The sequence below is a fragment of the Schistosoma haematobium genome, chromosome 1 (genome assembly GCF_000699445.3).
Source record: "Schistosoma haematobium chromosome 1, whole genome shotgun sequence".
Classification (NCBI taxonomy): Eukaryota; Metazoa; Platyhelminthes; class Trematoda; order Strigeidida; family Schistosomatidae; genus Schistosoma; species Schistosoma haematobium.
The window spans coordinates 61,273,404-61,289,501 of NC_067196.1; the positions used below are offsets into that span (position 1 = coordinate 61,273,404).

The following is a 16,098-nucleotide window of genomic DNA, read 5'->3' on the forward strand; positions in this document are numbered from 1 at the left end:
AAAACGGCGGGTATCTTTGGGTGGGTGGGGTTTTTGTCGTCTCGTGCTGCCAATTTACTCGGGAGGTTTGTCGCAAACGAGACATCTGCGCACGTCATCCGTGTGCTATTTTTTATATTATTCGGTGGGCTGATTATTTACCAGACCAAAGTTTCCCCAATGCCTAGACATCGTCTAATTTATCTTTATCCTAATCTCCCAAGTCTGGGGAAATTTTGGGGAATCCCCCAAAGTCAAATGACCTTCACCAAGGTTTAGGGGAAATATCGGGGGATTTCCTCAGATTTGAGGAAATTTTGGGGTTTTTGTATCAGTTACCCGGAAATTTCTACAGCGGCTTCCCCAAAATTAAGAGATTGGGTTTGTGCGGTGAAAATACCTCAATCTTCAGTAGTAAACATAATAGGTCTATCGACCTATACTAATCCTTGCAGTTTGTAACAATGTAGCGGTCCAGACTCATTTGTGTAATAAGGACAAAGGACCTATGGCTTGTGTTATTCTTTTGCTAGTGTGCTTCTGTGATTGTCCAGTCTTCTCTTGAGTGAGTCAGTTGAAGGTGCGGACACCACTGATTCGGGTAACAGGTTCCAAGTATTGATGACTCAGTGTGAAAGCTTGCATGCCACGAGTATTTTGTTTGTTCTTGACTTTTCTACTCACATGCTATGTCCTCTAAGATGTCCCGATCTAGTGGGAAGAAAAAGAGAGGGTACGTTAGGTCCAAAATCATTTCTCAGTATTCTGTAGATCAAAATTAGACCTCCCCTTAGTCTGCGATAGGACAGAGTAAAGAGGTCCAGCTTTTCCAGCCACTCTGTATGGTAAACCCCAGAATTCTGGAATTGCACGGGCAGCTGCCCTCTGTACTTTTTCCAGGATATCCTAGTCACCTTTTAAACAGGGGCTTACAGCCTGAACGCATTTCTCAAACTTAGTCATGTGATTTATGTGTGGGCTGCGATACTGCTCGAGTGGTCAGACCAAAACAGGTGGTTTTCTTAGGGTGCCACACCCGGAGCCTTCGACCCAAGGATCTGATCCACGAGGCAGTGGAGCTACGTCAGGAGATGCAGTCACATGGTAACCGGTGACCAATAATTGGTTCATACGCCATTTGTTCCCTCAGGATCTTGGGGCCTATGTGCATCAGGATTTCTCAACTCCCCTAGGTGAATCATCCATATCCATCAACGCGATTAAAGCTCTGGGCATTCGCTTTTTGTCCTTTAAGTTTCGTAAACAACACCTCTGCCCCGAGAAGGTAGTGAATTGGACTTCCCTAGCGGTTATTATACGCGTCACCATGTGAGAACACTTCGAGAGCGAGAGCTGACTTTCCCCATCTTCGGCCGTACCAAGGCATTTGGGGGCGCAAATTCAGGCTTAATTTTAGCGGTTGTAAGATGGTATGTAATAATGACAACAAGCAGACTCAGCTCGCTTTTATCAGTATCTATCATTGTTACAGATTTAACTTAATGTAGATTTAAAAATGCTCGATTGATATAACCCCTGGTTTAGTACGAAGTTATTATTTATTGAGTGCATTTGATTTAGAAGAGGCAAAGTATTGTCAGCAAATATTGGGTTGTTTCACGTCTGCAAATGTTTCATTAGGTGCATTAATGAGAAGTTTCGATTAACGGTACATGGTAATGAGTAGCGTAAGAGTAACCTGGAAAATTGATATTTCTGGTTCACAAGTCTCATCTGGAAACTTTCGTGCCAAAATTACCAAGTGTGGTGTGTGCGCTTCTATTGTACAGAAGGCTTTAATAGATAGATAAAACAGGCAGTCTGTTATGTACAAAACTTGTGTTTTGGTTCTTTTAGACAGGATTCATCCCATTTAATTTCAAGGTTTACCAAACTTACTCCTCAAGAATTTAATACCCCAGATTTCTGTAATTTTTCTCCAAATTGGTTATTGATATAACTACCATCATTTGTCTTGATCGAACGAGTCAATAATAACACACCGTTCAGATGACTTTGTGTATTCTGTAGTAAAGTGACTCATGAAGAAGAAGGAGAAAATCCGACACAACTTAACTAGATGTTGCATAAACATCTCAGTCATACATTCTGGCCGAAGACATAATGAACACAAATGTTTGACTAATTGAAATGTAGTTTAGCTGATGAGAGTACCTGACCCACTATCTATCAGCAATATGTAGGATTACCGGTGAAGCGATGTTTTACAAAGACATTCATAAATACTACTTGTTTAGATTCTTTCTTGCAACCAAAAGTATAATCGTGAAGAGTGTTCACATTTCTACGGATTAACCCAACTAAAAAACCATTGTCGATTAAAATAAAAAAATTTGAACCACCGTTTCTAGATAGAAGTTAACGTAACATCTGGTTGGCTGAATCTATAAGTATATTCGAATTCAAACTAGTGATAAATAAATCTCAAATAAGTAACCAAACTTCAGTGTTTTTCATTATTTCAAATGTTTCTTGCGATTTATATTTACAGATAACCGGATTTTTTCAAGTTCTTCAACTCAGTGCTTCAATCACTGCACCCCTGCCATCTCTCAGTAGGTGCATCTTACCCAATCCTTAAAGGGATCACCTGTCATGTCTAACAAACGCAAATCCAACACAAAAGATGAATCATCTGATTCTTCCCTCTCAGATCTCGAGGAGGTATTTTTATACATTATTTATTGTACTTTTAGCCTGTTGTAGCTAAAAAACCCAACAAGTCAAGTGGCTCCACAAAGTCATCACACGTGACTACTTCAGGTGGAGACCAGCTAATAGACTTAACTGGAAAAAAGTTCGCGTGCGTAAGAGAGTTCAGAGGAAAAGCGTTTGTCGATATAAGGGAATACTATGAAGACAAATCCAGTGGAGAATTAAAACCTGGAAAGAAAGGTAAGCGAACTCATCCTACCAATTATAGAAATACAATGTATGTGCGGCTAAACACATGTAAAAAATTAAACTAAACAGTAAATTCAGCATATCGATACATGCACTTTGCTTTTTATAAATATCAGATTTTGTTACGTATAAGGCTATTGCAATATGTAATTGCTTAACTTAATGCAGTGTAGAAAAATCACCAATTAGTGATCTCAGTCAGTTATATGAAACTTGCAGCCTGATACATTTGCGTCAGTTCAAGTTGGGACAGCACAGCTAGTGGTCTGAGTCCCGTAGAAAAGTGCTGACTTCCTGCTTACAGTCCATGGATTAAGTCGCAATTAATGGTGGAAAACGATATGATATGGCAGTTGAGGTCTAAGGATACATATTTCAGGTCGTACATCAATTATGACTGACTAATATGGTTCAAAGTTTCACCAGCACATAAATCATTTATTCAGTGGTGGTCTATATATCCTTCGTTAAGCCACCCCTTGTCTGATAGCTAAAGATGAATCATCTGATTCTTCCCTCTCAGATCTCGAGGAGGTATTTTTATACATTATTTATTGTACTTTTAGCCTGTTGTAGCTAAAAAACCCAACAAGTCAAGTGGCTCCACAAAGTCATCACACGTGACTACTTCAGGTGGAGACCAGCTAATAGACTTAACTGGAAAAAAGTTCGCGTGCGTAAGAGAGTTCAGAGGAAAAGCGTTTGTCGATATAAGGGAATACTATGAAGACAAATCCAGTGGAGAATTAAAACCTGGAAAGAAAGGTAAGCGAACTCATCCTACCAATTATAGAAATACAATGTATGTGCGGCTAAACACATGTAAAAAATTAAACTAAACAGTAAATTCAGCATATCGATACATGCACTTTGCTTTTTATAAATATCAGATTTTGTTACGTATAAGGCTATTGCAATATGTAATTGCTTAACTTAATGCAGTGTAGAAAAATCACCAATTAGTGATCTCAGTCAGTTATATGAAACTTGCAGCCTGATACATTTGCGTCAGTTCAAGTTGGGACAGCACAGCTAGTGGTCTGAGTCCCGTAGAAAAGTGCTGACTTCCTGCTTACAGTCCATGGATTAAGTCGCAATTAATGGTGGAAAACGATATGATATGGCAGTTGAGGTCTAAGGATACATATTTCAGGTCGTACATCAATTATGACTGACTAATATGGTTCAAAGTTTCACCAGCACATAAATCATTTATTCAGTGGTGGTCTATATATCCTTCGTTAAGCCACCCCTTGTCTGATAGCTAATGATGAAATAAGGGTACATAAACTGTTGTAGTTGAGATGAGGTTCAAACATATAACTTATGGACCTTAAGTTGACTCATATCTTGCAGACTCAAGCCTGTTATAACAAATTTAGATCAGGTAACCGGATGTTAACCTTTAAAAAACATTCTCATTGTCGGGTACGTAGAATTATTCTTGGTAAATTGTGTGATTACTTATTTATCATGTACCCTTAAATTTTGTTCACAGGAATTTCCCTTAATTTGGAACAATGGGAATATTTAAAAAGTTCAATTGGTGAATTAGATAATGACATAAGAAATCTGCGACGATAACTTTTCAAAAAACCACAGCTTCAAAATGTTTATATTAGCTGTATTTTTGATACATTCCCGATCACCTTAATACTAATAACTATTGCTTTGTGAAAAGTTGCCAGAAAAATCCTATTATTGAATTTAAAGATTGCATTTTGTTAGTTTTTTTTTATAAAAAATACAATTTATGGAGTTCTGTTTTTTCAACTTGATTGCTTTTGTGAGATTAATCAATGCAGGCTGCAGGTTATTTATTGTAAATATCTTCGACTTGTTACTCGCATATCGTGAAACGAACAAATGAGCAATGTTAAGACTAAGGCGGCAAACCTGTTCATTCATCTGTAAATTTTCACCGACTGAGATGGTTGGGATATAATCTATGGGTGTCTAACTACCCCCCTACCTCGACGAGCCATGCTTTCCAGTGTAGCAGGAGGTTGAAAAGCTAAGAAAGACCGAAACAAGTCCTTGATCGTCGATCTAAGCCATGTTGGTAATTCCAGACTACCGGGTTGGGGTCTATGTAATATACGCGATCAGTGTTCGAAGACTTGGAGAGACAGCTGATGATCACTCAAAATAGTGCCCTCCATTTTTCTGTTGATCTTCAATCCTAACACTCCATGCATATATTCCCATTGCTTTTTTGAACGATCCAGTTTTTAGTCTCATTACAATTACTACGACATTACTTCGATTTCTCGCTTTTCATCTCGTGCTACTGTGGCGTGGCATCCTGAGGCAACACACATTTGTGCCAAGCTCTATAATGATGATAAGGAAGGGTATATGAAATTCTTAGTTATCCTCAAACTGACAGTCGGAGATATGAGAAAAATCCAACAATTTGTATGATCAAACATCTCACTGAACAGTGGCAACGAGGCCAACGCTGAAAACTACATGAAAGGTTTCCGGAAGTTTTAGCTACCGAAGGGGACTAACGATAACAGCAAAGTGCCCACCAACTACATTCCTACGGAAAATAAAATCTCTTGGTATAGATTAAGATTAAAATGTCAATCGCTGCAGCCTCCCTTACGAACACTTATGCGGTATAGTTTACTAGTCTAAGCGTCGTTAGCACTTAGCTAAAACATCACAGAAAAGCTAGCTGTAAGCCGGCAGAGGCAAGCTAACTCCACACTAGGAACGACTTATGTTTACACCTAAGAAATGATACTTATTTGGCTACAACTAGTGGAACTCAGTCATTTTTTGCACTAGAATAAACTCAACTTTGTTTTTTTTTTTTAGCTTATTTAACCCTCCGCTAACGTGTGGTATAAACAGAACCGTGGATCATCACATCGAAACTGGAAGAGTAACTTAAAGAAAAATGTTTACTTTTGATACGTTTTGTATGTATTTGCATTGAGACCATTCATTATTCCTTTCAGGATACAACATAATACTTTCAGCACGTGTAACAACAACGGATTAGATGCATAAGTATCGTTGACCATTTCACATCACTCCATGTTGTCAGCAACAAGACACGACTCTCAACATTACCCGTCAACTGCCTCTTCTATCCCACTTTAGGGATCAGTTGCACTCGCCTCCAGCCACACTTCAGTCGACCTGAATGACAAGTTGATATAAGTCGTCCAACTCCTAGTATTCGATCACAGGAGTCTTGGAAGCATTGCTCGTATATCCTGGAACCACCGAGTAAGTAATGCAATTGTTAGGAAACGGGTACTAGGTAAGGATGGCAAATCAATTGATGAAGTAGTGAGACTTCATCAGTTGAGATGACTGGGACATGTGTTACATATGCCCAACCACCGACTGCCTCGGCGTGCGATGTTTTATGGTGTAGGAGTAGGTTGGAAGAAAGTTAAGGAGGGGGGGCCAAACCAAAACATGGCATAAATTCTCGAAGTCGTGGACTGAGTCATGTTGGTAGGTGTAAACTACTTGGTTGGGGTCCGCGAAATGATAGCAACCAATGGTTAAAGACCCTGAATGACTGCTCAAAATCATTTGCAATGGCGCAGGGGCATCCACTCTTTGTGTTCTCCCAAATTCTTCTGAATCCCTCGTGTCCCTTTTTTCCTCTTTCCAGATTTATTTCATTTTATTATACTTGTTGAATAGCATTTTCAAGTCCTAATCTTACCGATTGCTGCTTATACTTTTACTACCTTTACCACTATGGGATTTGAATCGACAATTGTATCTCTGTGCTAATGTGATATGGCAACTCGAACTGATGTATGTACGTACGAAGTTCTATGTTGTTGCCGACCGACCTTCTATCCCACGTCTTACATTACTGAAGTTGGCTGTCAAAATCTCAATCCGTCGTTAATTTGACGAGTTTCTGAAGATATGGTTAATTACTGTGAATTTTTCTGCAGGTCGTGCATGTTATGTTGATGATCTAGATTTCTCTTACAGCTATACTTACAAGTGTCTTTCCATGATACTTATCTTTTTTATTACAAACAAACGAGGTTTAATATTAGGAATGGAATGTTAATTAACCATCCTAAACAGATAGTAAGAAAGATACTTTGATTTACATGGCATTTCTTATAGATATGACTCGTAATTAAATGTGGCTAAATAAACAAGAAACAATTCTTAGATCTCATAGGAATAAGTGATGATCTTCAACAGATGTCAGTGATTCAAGCACTAAACATTAAGCAAATGGGTGGCTGGTTCGGTTGCTGTTTAACATTATTAATTTTCGCGTAACAAGGTTATATTGGCAAAATAACTTAGAATGCATGACTATAAAAAACAGTTCTAAACAGACAAGTTGAATTTCATTTCACCAATATAAAGTGACTATACATGTTATCTACGATATGTCTTAATTAACACGTTTTGAAATCCTAGCATGGTAGTGATTGGAAAACTGCGTATAAAGACTGCATGAAAGGAAACGACTGACGATTAAATGACAGGTTACCATAAAGTACTCATTTACATAGAATGAATTGAAACCAAAGGGTAGAAATCTACTTTACAAAAAGTCGATGGATAAGAAATAAAAGCAATTCAATGCTTGTACTGTACACAAATAAAATACAAGTGATTATCATCATTATAGTAATAAAAACTGTCAGTTGAACTAATTTGCACGGAATTCGTGTGCATATTTGAAAAAAATACATGGGGAAAGACTTCATACAAGTAATCACATGGTGTCTAAAAGTGAACTTCAATATTACCTCGAAACAGCTCACAAAAATATTGAAGCGGATAAACATGTTACAACAGGTCAACGGTTGGGAGTCTGTCTTCATGAGAAACCACAACTGTGCATAAGGAATGTTATATGCTAATGGGACTTATTACAAGCAAAATATGTCATGTTGTATGTGAGACCAGAGTAACAAAATGATAAGTGTATGAATAAAATAATCGGAGAAAAATACATTTGAATAACTGTATAAGGAAATGAAATCCTGACTGCTCAAGTCATTTATAATAATAATATTACTATTATTATTGTACGTACTTGGAGGACATAATACTACATCAAAAACATAATACATGAACTTATTTAACAGTGGAACAGCTTTATCCATAAAGAAATAGCTACATTGGTGTTGGAAGGGTAGGAAGCTCAAAACTTCATATCATGCATCTTTGTTGAGAACAAACAACATTTCTGGCCTTGTCAAATCAATATCAAAAAATGATGGTGGATCATTCTGACATTTACGAGACCAGTCTGTAATCACTTCAGGTTCATCACAATCCATCTTATTGTCAGGAGTATCTATGTAATCTTCCACATCAGATTCTTCGAATGGTTGACATGGTATAATACGTTTAGGAAAATTGGATTGCACCTCGAATTCTGTTGGTGAATCATCCTGAGATAATACAAAATAGTAGAGCAGCTGGAAAAGAAAGATTAATGTTATGGAGTGTACAGATGAATAACTTGATACGGTATGATCCAAAATGAAATATTTTGTAAAAAAAAAATCACTGAAAATTACCTTGATAGAATCGTTCAAGTTGAAGACGCGAGAAACTCTGGAACCACGTGGCATTTTGAATGATAACTGTACTGTGGACCCCTCTTCAAACTTAGGTGGTGGTGGTAACCTACTTTGCCATATACGCTTGCGATTAATGTGAGCTTTTTTTAGATCCTCCTTTCGTTTTGCATCCTTGGCTAGCTGTTCCGCTACTAAAGCAGCACTTCGTTGCTGTGCCTCTCGAGCAGCCACTTTAGCTCGATCCTCAGCAAGTGATGCCTCATAAGCTAAGTCTTGCTCACGCCTCAATTGAGCATTCATTTCTCGTTCACTCCTGTTAAAAGAGGGAGTGGAGCGTAATATAATGAAACTAATAGGAAGTATGACAAAATTAAGAAAACCTAACGATTAATTTCTTAGCTATATCAAAAATAAAGAAATTGACAAGATATGGTTTGAACTTCGTGACCAGTACTGTAATGGTCTTTATTCACCTGTGCAGTTTATACTTTTAACATATAAGTTGTATGCATCAGAATAATTGTTAGATGTATCATGAAAAGCTATCTTTTTTAGAACGGATATTTATACCATTTCGATTTATATAAGCTTAGCTTGAAAGCATAAAAACAAGAGAACGCTAAGTATTAGTTCAGCATACGTAACACGTCTTAACCAACTAAGTTGATGATTTACTACCTCATCAATCGATTCTTACCTAGTACCCTATTCCTAACCAAGATAATGGTTGCTCGATGATTCCAAACACACGGTCAATGTTTTGAAGACTGATAACATACGAATATCCTCTATTCTTAAGGGCCATGTTTCACATCTACAAAGTTGGATGGAGGGAACTGCCACGCAGTAAAATCATCACCTGGTTGGGAGACGGATATCCCATCTACGCCACAAGTGATACAAGTTGACGAAAGCCAATGGGCTTTCTAGATAACCATACAATGATTAAAATTTATTGTTTGAGAATTATGAATTTCATGGTTTTGTATCTTCCTGAATTCACGCAACACAAACAGACGGGTTACGTTCGTGAAATTAGTATGAAAAGAGATCATTAAAAACAACAGTAAATACTGAGAATTACAAACAATGTAATGATGCTAGTAAAAGATGTATGGTAAGGGGTTTTAGAGGAATGAACCCATCCAAGACAGCGGAATATTTGATAAGTTACTGAAGGAAACCCTTCAGTCGGTTACAATAACTCAAGAATTGATTAAGCAACAAGTTTATGTCCAATTCAGTTAATAAAATTGAGTCACATGAGAACATTTGCGTTGTCGAACGTTCTTTTACTTCATACTTACTTGGTGTTAGATTGTGAATGGATGAAAATCAGTAAATTTGGTATTAGATATTGTAGACGACACAAACATCCGAATATTGGTTAGCATAAGCAATAAGTTATTTTTCGATAACATGCAAAATAATGGAGTGTAGATTCATAGATTACACTGTAAGTTATATATATCATAAGAATCGGTTATAAATATAACCGACTAGCTCAATACATATTACATAAAGCGATGGTAGATTCGATGAATTTAAAACTGAATAGTGACTTTTTATGTACACAATGATAGCGTCTATTACGACAAACTTTCCAACTACCGAATAAAAAGAATATTGATACGTCCATAGATAATAAAAGGGCACTAGATCACTATAATAACACATTTATTAACTATCATTCAGATAAATAGTTTATTCTTCAAAATTCACTTCGTTTATGTTAACTGAAAACTCAAGTAACACGAATTCCATATGAAAGTAAAAAAAGCACCACAACAAAGTTACAATTGCATGCATATATATAGATATCATCAAGTATAGATTACAACTCAGTCAGCTACAATGTGTTACCAAACACACATATGCATCGGTCCAAGTTGCCATACCTCATTAACACAACAAGATGAACACCGAATTCATAGAAGCAGCTACTTCAATGGTAGTAATATATGTAAATAATGATTGCATATACGGCGTGATACAAGGAGAAAGAATTAGATCGTAGAAAAGAAAGGTATACAGTAATTGTAATCTCATGGTTTAAGGGAAGACAAAAAGTGTATGCACCTATGCCATTATGATCGATTCTGAGCCATGTAATCCAGAGTCTCCAAACAAGAGTTACGATAGTCACGCGGACCCCGTTGTTCGAAGAAATTACGAGTTCACCTAAATCTGCGAGCAGAATGAAAACTCAGAGACACAATGACTAAATAAGCTCACTATTCGGATGCGTCCCAACCCCGCTAAAGAGAGAGAAGTCTAGGTTCAAAAGAGGGGAAACGTATTCCAAGAGCAGCCAGAAGCACGAACAACAACAAGCACAACTCAAGCGTATATATATAAAATTAAAATCTCCTTGGGAAACGTTACAAAATAGTGTATTGAATTTAAGTTGCGGTCGATTTTTACCCTGTGCTAATTGTTGTGTCCTTGACTGGAAAAATTAGAGAGCAGCGTATTTATCGATCGGTTCGATGACACGTAAACACGTACGGACGGCCTAGAGTCTCGATTGGTCCCGCTTCCCTGTCTAGCCCAGTCAGTTGAGTCCAGAACACAAGTCACAGCCTCGGAGATATGAATCACTGTATTTCAGACATACTCTATTTATATACTAACCAAACATACCACATCGTACCATAAAAATAGAAAACAACATTTGTACAATATCTAACGGATGAAATAAATAATGGCCAATAGAAAATGTCCATTTAACGTCCAAGGACATCACTAGACTTAACATGATAATGATTGGCACATTATTCTGCATCCACAACAAATAGCATATTAAAAGAGATAACGAACCAATAATATTTAAGGTTCTCTCAGCGGGAAATACGATACGAAGGGGAAAAATGGGCGTTTTTGACGCGAAAACAAGAAATTCAGATTTCAAAAATAAGACATTTACCAAGTGAGTTCTGGGGATCTAGCATCCCCAACATCTCCATCTAACAACACGGCTTAGACCAGAAGTTAGTAACTTTATGGACCGATGCCACGTTTTGGTTTGGTCGCCCCTAACATTCTTCCATTGGTCTCTAACGCTAATCAGCATTACGCTCCGTAGTTGAGCATGCGTAGTGCGTAGCCCAGCCAACTCAGCCGTTAAAGATTCACAGCCTCATCAACTGATTTACCATCATTCCCCAATACCCTGAATCTCACCTAACTCCCCGACCGCTGTTGCTACCTTAACGTGGTGGTCGGGCTTGCCTATCGTGACGAAACAGTCGAGCTATACTGGCTGGAACAATCATTCCCCAGGGCCCTACCATGCCAGACAGGTCAGTTGAAGAACGGTAAGACTAGAAGCTGTATCCCCAAGGTCTGAAGGCGAAGTCGTACTGCTGACTGTACAGAGGTGTGACGGCAGCAAGGTGTTTCCCCAGACAACCAGCATAACAGCGATGCTGCCTTCCCACAAGGAAGGATGGGGGCTAGAATAGATCGACCCTAAAGATGCACACTTCGCCTTATCCTACGGATATTCGTCTCACACGGTAAGGTCTCAACAATTACAGAGCGAACACAAAAATTACTTACAAAAAGGTCGTGTGTGACCGGCCTCAAGCAGTTGTCCCTTGGCTACTGTGGTCACGCTCTTAGAGTACTAATGTTGTGAATTTATGTCCGGCTTTTTATTACGTGATTTATCCACCAATCAAAATACGACTTATATAATCTTAGTACTGTGCCAAACCAATGATGTTCGACCGGTATGAGCAGCCTACCGTCCTTATTGGTCCTATGTCCGCCTAGCCCGTCCACTTGAGTCCAGAACACCAATACCAGCTTCCACTATATGAATCGAAATGAATCATTTATTTCAGACATACTGTGTTTATATATCAATCAAACAGACCACAACGCACCATAAAATAGGAAATAACATTTGTACACAATAAAGCCAAAAAGTGGCTATGAACGTGGGAGGCAGTAGTTAATAAACTGAACATAGCTTAAGAACCGTAAATAGTACAATAATAAATTATAGTAATTTCAATGGTTAAGATCATGAGTCAGTTGAAGCTAGACCACCATGGAAAACCTGGAAGCACTGGACAGCCGTTTCGTCCTATTGTGCGACTCCTCAGCAGTGCGCATCCACGACCTCGCCTCCTGCGAGATTCGAGCCCAGGAACTACTGGTTTCGCGCGCGAGCACTTAACAACTAGACCACTGAACCGGCATCCAACGGTGTTAATGTCTAACTTCAACTAATCCACGAAATTGAGCGACACATTCACCATTGTCTTCAGTGAGTTACTATCTCACAACAGACCTGGTTGAACTCCACTGGTGAGAAGTAGTGACTGGTCACTATCGTTTACATAATAAGCCAGAATTTCAGTTTATGACTTCTTCATAATGAATGCATCCATGACACTACGGCTAACAGAACGAAAAAACTTTATAGTGCGCTCTGGTTTACAATAACTCCACTTGATATATATCCATAACCAAAATCAACTTTAAATCACTTTGTTTATGATTCAATTAATTTTTGCACGAGGTGGGTCAAACTTGAACACTGGTGAAATATAATTTCATGAAAAAAAAGATATTTTGAGTTCTTTGACCTATATTCACAGAAGTAACTCATTAACCGTATGCAGACATACGTAGTCGATTATGAATAATACAGTGTTGTGTGATGAATGGTGGCACTACTTAGTCGTACATACTGAATTAGTGTTTGAATCTGTGATCTATTACTTGAAAGTTGAGTGTTTTCAGTCATTCAGTCGGCTACAACGTAGGACCAGGCACATATGTGCATCGGTCCAAGTTGCCATAACTCATTAACACAACAAGATGAACACCAGATTCATAAAAGTAGTTAATTCAGAGGTGGTAATATATAAAAGAAAGATTCCATATAGGGACATAGTACAGGAAGAAAGATTTAGTACGTAGAAAGAAAGATATGAAGCGATTTTAATCTCATAGTTTAAAGGAAGACAAAGAGTGTATACACCTACGCCATTGTGATCGATTCTGAGTCATGTCACACAGTCTCCAACCATTGGTTACGATAGTCACGTGGACAGCAACCAAGTTGTCTGCATCTACCAACATGGCTCAGACTAGAAGTTAGTGACTTCAAGCACTGATGCCACGTTTTGGTTTGGCAGCCCTTAACTTTCTTCCAAACATCCCCAACACCGGTTAGTATTGCACGTCGTGGTAATCGGTGTTCAGGCATACGTAACATATAACCCAACCATCTCGGTCGATGAAGAATAACAACCTCACCAACTGATTTACCGTCATTCCCTAATACCCTGCGTCTAACCTCACTATTACTTACCCGGTGATCCCAGCAGACGCCAGCAATATTTCTAAGGCATCTGTGGTCAAATACTAATAGCTTACGAGTGTCTTCTACTCTTAAAGGCCATGTTTCGCTGCCGTAAATTAAAACAGAACGGACTGCCGCGCAGGATACTCGTCTTTTTATTGATAGACGGATATCTCGCCTTCGCCATAGGTGAGGCAAGTTGGCAAAAGCCAAACGAGCTTTTCGAATCCATGCTGAGATCTCGTCAGATACCAACTCATTAGGGCTGATCAGACTTCCAAGATAAGTGAAGTTGTCAACGCGTTCGACTACTTCACTGCCTATCCTTAGTTCAGGTGTTGACGCAGACCAGTCCTGAAGCAACAATGCACATGGGATCCAGTGATCTGGGGGAACAAATGGCGTATGAACCAATCGCTGGTCACTAGCTACCATGGGACTGCATCTCCCGACGTTGCTCGATTGTCTTGTGGATCAGAACTGTAGGTCGAAGGCTCCAGGTTTGGCCCCCTAAAAAAAACAACCTGCTTAGGTTTTGAACATCCGGGCAGTATCACAGCCATCGCACAAACCAAATGAGATTTTTGTGGCTCATATGTATTTGGTGCATCGTGGTACCAATACCTATGTTTTCAAATAAAATAAAAAATTAAAAAATTCCTTTTTTATAAAGAAAACTTACCGGTCTAATCGAGCTGTTATTATAGCTGTTTGATGTTCATTCAGTATACTATTCAACTGATCAACAAGTTCTGATGGTTCTAGTACACCTTCTATACGCCCTAGTAACGCCATTCGTGTACTACTTCCGGAATAGACCCCACTTTCCGAAACTAATGAAAAAATAATAATAAAAAGAGAAGATTCTGTTGTCAAACAGTATGAAATTTAATCCACCCACGCGTCTATCGACAAATTATATCTGCATAAAGCTTAAGTCGGAAATCTAAGTCCAACATTCAAAGGAATAGGGGTTGACAAATGATAGACGGATTTAATCTTAAATTAAATTGGAAGCATTATATAGTTTAGTAATACATATATATTAAACAGTGATGAGAAAAAGAATGAGAATTACTCTAAACACAGTATTTATTGAGGTGAACCTATTTGGTACCGCATTGTACTTTTGAAAAAAACAACAGAAAATATATATATAGTTTTGTATTTATTCCAGTCATAGGTAGTGTAGGACCAGGGTCAAATATGTACTGAGCTAAGTTAATACAGTCAGTCACTCAGTCAGTAACAACGTAGAACTTCGTACGTACGTACATCAGTTCGAGTTGCCACACAGATGCAGTTGTTGATTTAAATACCGTAGTGGTAGAGGTAATAAAAGTATAAGCAGCAATCGGAAACATCAGGGTTTGGAGATGTTATTCAAGGAGTATAATCCAGTGAAATAAATTTGGGAAGAGAAAAAAGAGACACGGAGGAATCAGGAGATTAGAATTTGAGAGAACACAAAGAGTGGATGCACCTGCGCCATTGCAAACGATTTTAAGCCATGTCATTCAGGGTCTCTAACTATCGGTTGCTATCATCTCGCGGTCCCCAACCAGGTAGTCTACACCTACCAACATGACTCAGTCCACTTTTCAGTGACTTCATGGACTTGTGCCATGTTTTGGTCTGGCCTCCCCTAACTTTCTTCCAATCTACTCCTATACAACAAAACATCGCACGTCGAGGCAGTCGGTTGTTGGGTATATGTAACACATGTCCTAGCCATCTCAACTGATGAAGTTTCACAACTTAATCAATCGATTTGCCAACCTTACCTAGTACCCGTTTCCTAACAACTGTGTTACTTACCCCATGGTCCCAGGATATACGAGCAATGTTTCGAATACACCTATGATCAAATACTAGTAACCTACGGATATCCTCTACTCTTACCGGCCACGTTTCACTGCCATAAAGTAGGATGGAACGAACTGCTGCGCAGTAAACACGTTCTTTGGTTGGTAGACGGATATCTCGCCTACGCCATAAATGACGCAAGTTGGCAAAAGCTAGTCGAGCCTTCTGCATCCGTGTTGAGATTTCGTCACACACCAGACCACAAGGGCTGATGAGACTTCCAAGATAAGTGGAGCGGTCGACACACTCAACTACTTCACTCCCTAACATTAGTTCGGGTGTCAATGCAACCCAATCCTTAAGCAACATTTTGCATTTCGAGGAGGATAATCGCATCCCGAACATGCTTGCATTGTTGCTTAGAGTGGTCAGAAAACTCCGCATTTTGTCAGCGTCTTCACCAAATAGAACTATGTCATCGGCATATTCCAAGTCAACAAGTGAATCTCTCGGTAGAAGCTCAACCCT

General features: G+C 38.7%; 2 protein-coding genes across 3 annotated transcripts in view; one reads left to right on the top strand and one right to left on the bottom strand.

Annotated features, from left to right (window-relative positions):
- SUB1 (Transcriptional coactivator) lies at positions 1–4,677 on the top strand. Its single transcript, XM_051209269.1, has 4 exons — positions 1–65; positions 2,492–2,664; positions 3,471–3,669; positions 4,403–4,677. Exons 2-4 carry the CDS (start codon positions 2,596–2,598, stop codon positions 4,486–4,488), a joined length of 354 nt encoding a protein of 117 aa, XP_051074710.1. The 5' UTR covers positions 1–65; positions 2,492–2,595; the 3' UTR covers positions 4,489–4,677.
- The window catches only part of FAF2 (FAS-associated factor 2), a 26,077-nt gene continuing 12,685 nt past the window's right edge, over positions 2,707–16,098 (bottom strand). Inside the window, exons 5-9 of one of the 2 annotated variants that reach the window (XM_051209270.1) lie at positions 14,447–14,597; positions 10,524–14,388; positions 8,442–8,757; positions 3,658–8,339; positions 2,707–2,883 (exon numbers count right to left, since the gene is read on the bottom strand). In XM_051209270.1, coding sequence (XP_051074711.1) covers positions 13,471–14,199 — 729 coding nt within the window. In that variant the 5' untranslated portion in view covers positions 14,200–14,388; positions 14,447–14,597 and the 3' untranslated portion in view covers positions 2,707–2,883; positions 3,658–8,339; positions 8,442–8,757; positions 10,524–13,470. The remainder of the gene's footprint in view (positions 2,884–3,657; positions 8,340–8,441; positions 8,758–10,523; positions 14,389–14,446; positions 14,598–16,098) is intronic. The other variant, XM_051209271.1, reaches the window with a different exon arrangement.

Coding starts and splice junctions, on each gene's coding strand:
- SUB1 (XM_051209269.1), top strand. CDS start 2,596: ATGTCTAACAAACGCAAATCCAACACAAAAGATGAATCATCTGATTCT. Junction 2,665..3,470: donor CCCTCTCAGATCTCGAGGAG/GTATTTTTATAC, acceptor TTGTACTTTTAG/CCTGTTGTAGCTAAAAAACC. Junction 3,670..4,402: donor ATTAAAACCTGGAAAGAAAG/GTAAGCGAACTC, acceptor TTTTGTTCACAG/GAATTTCCCTTAATTTGGAA.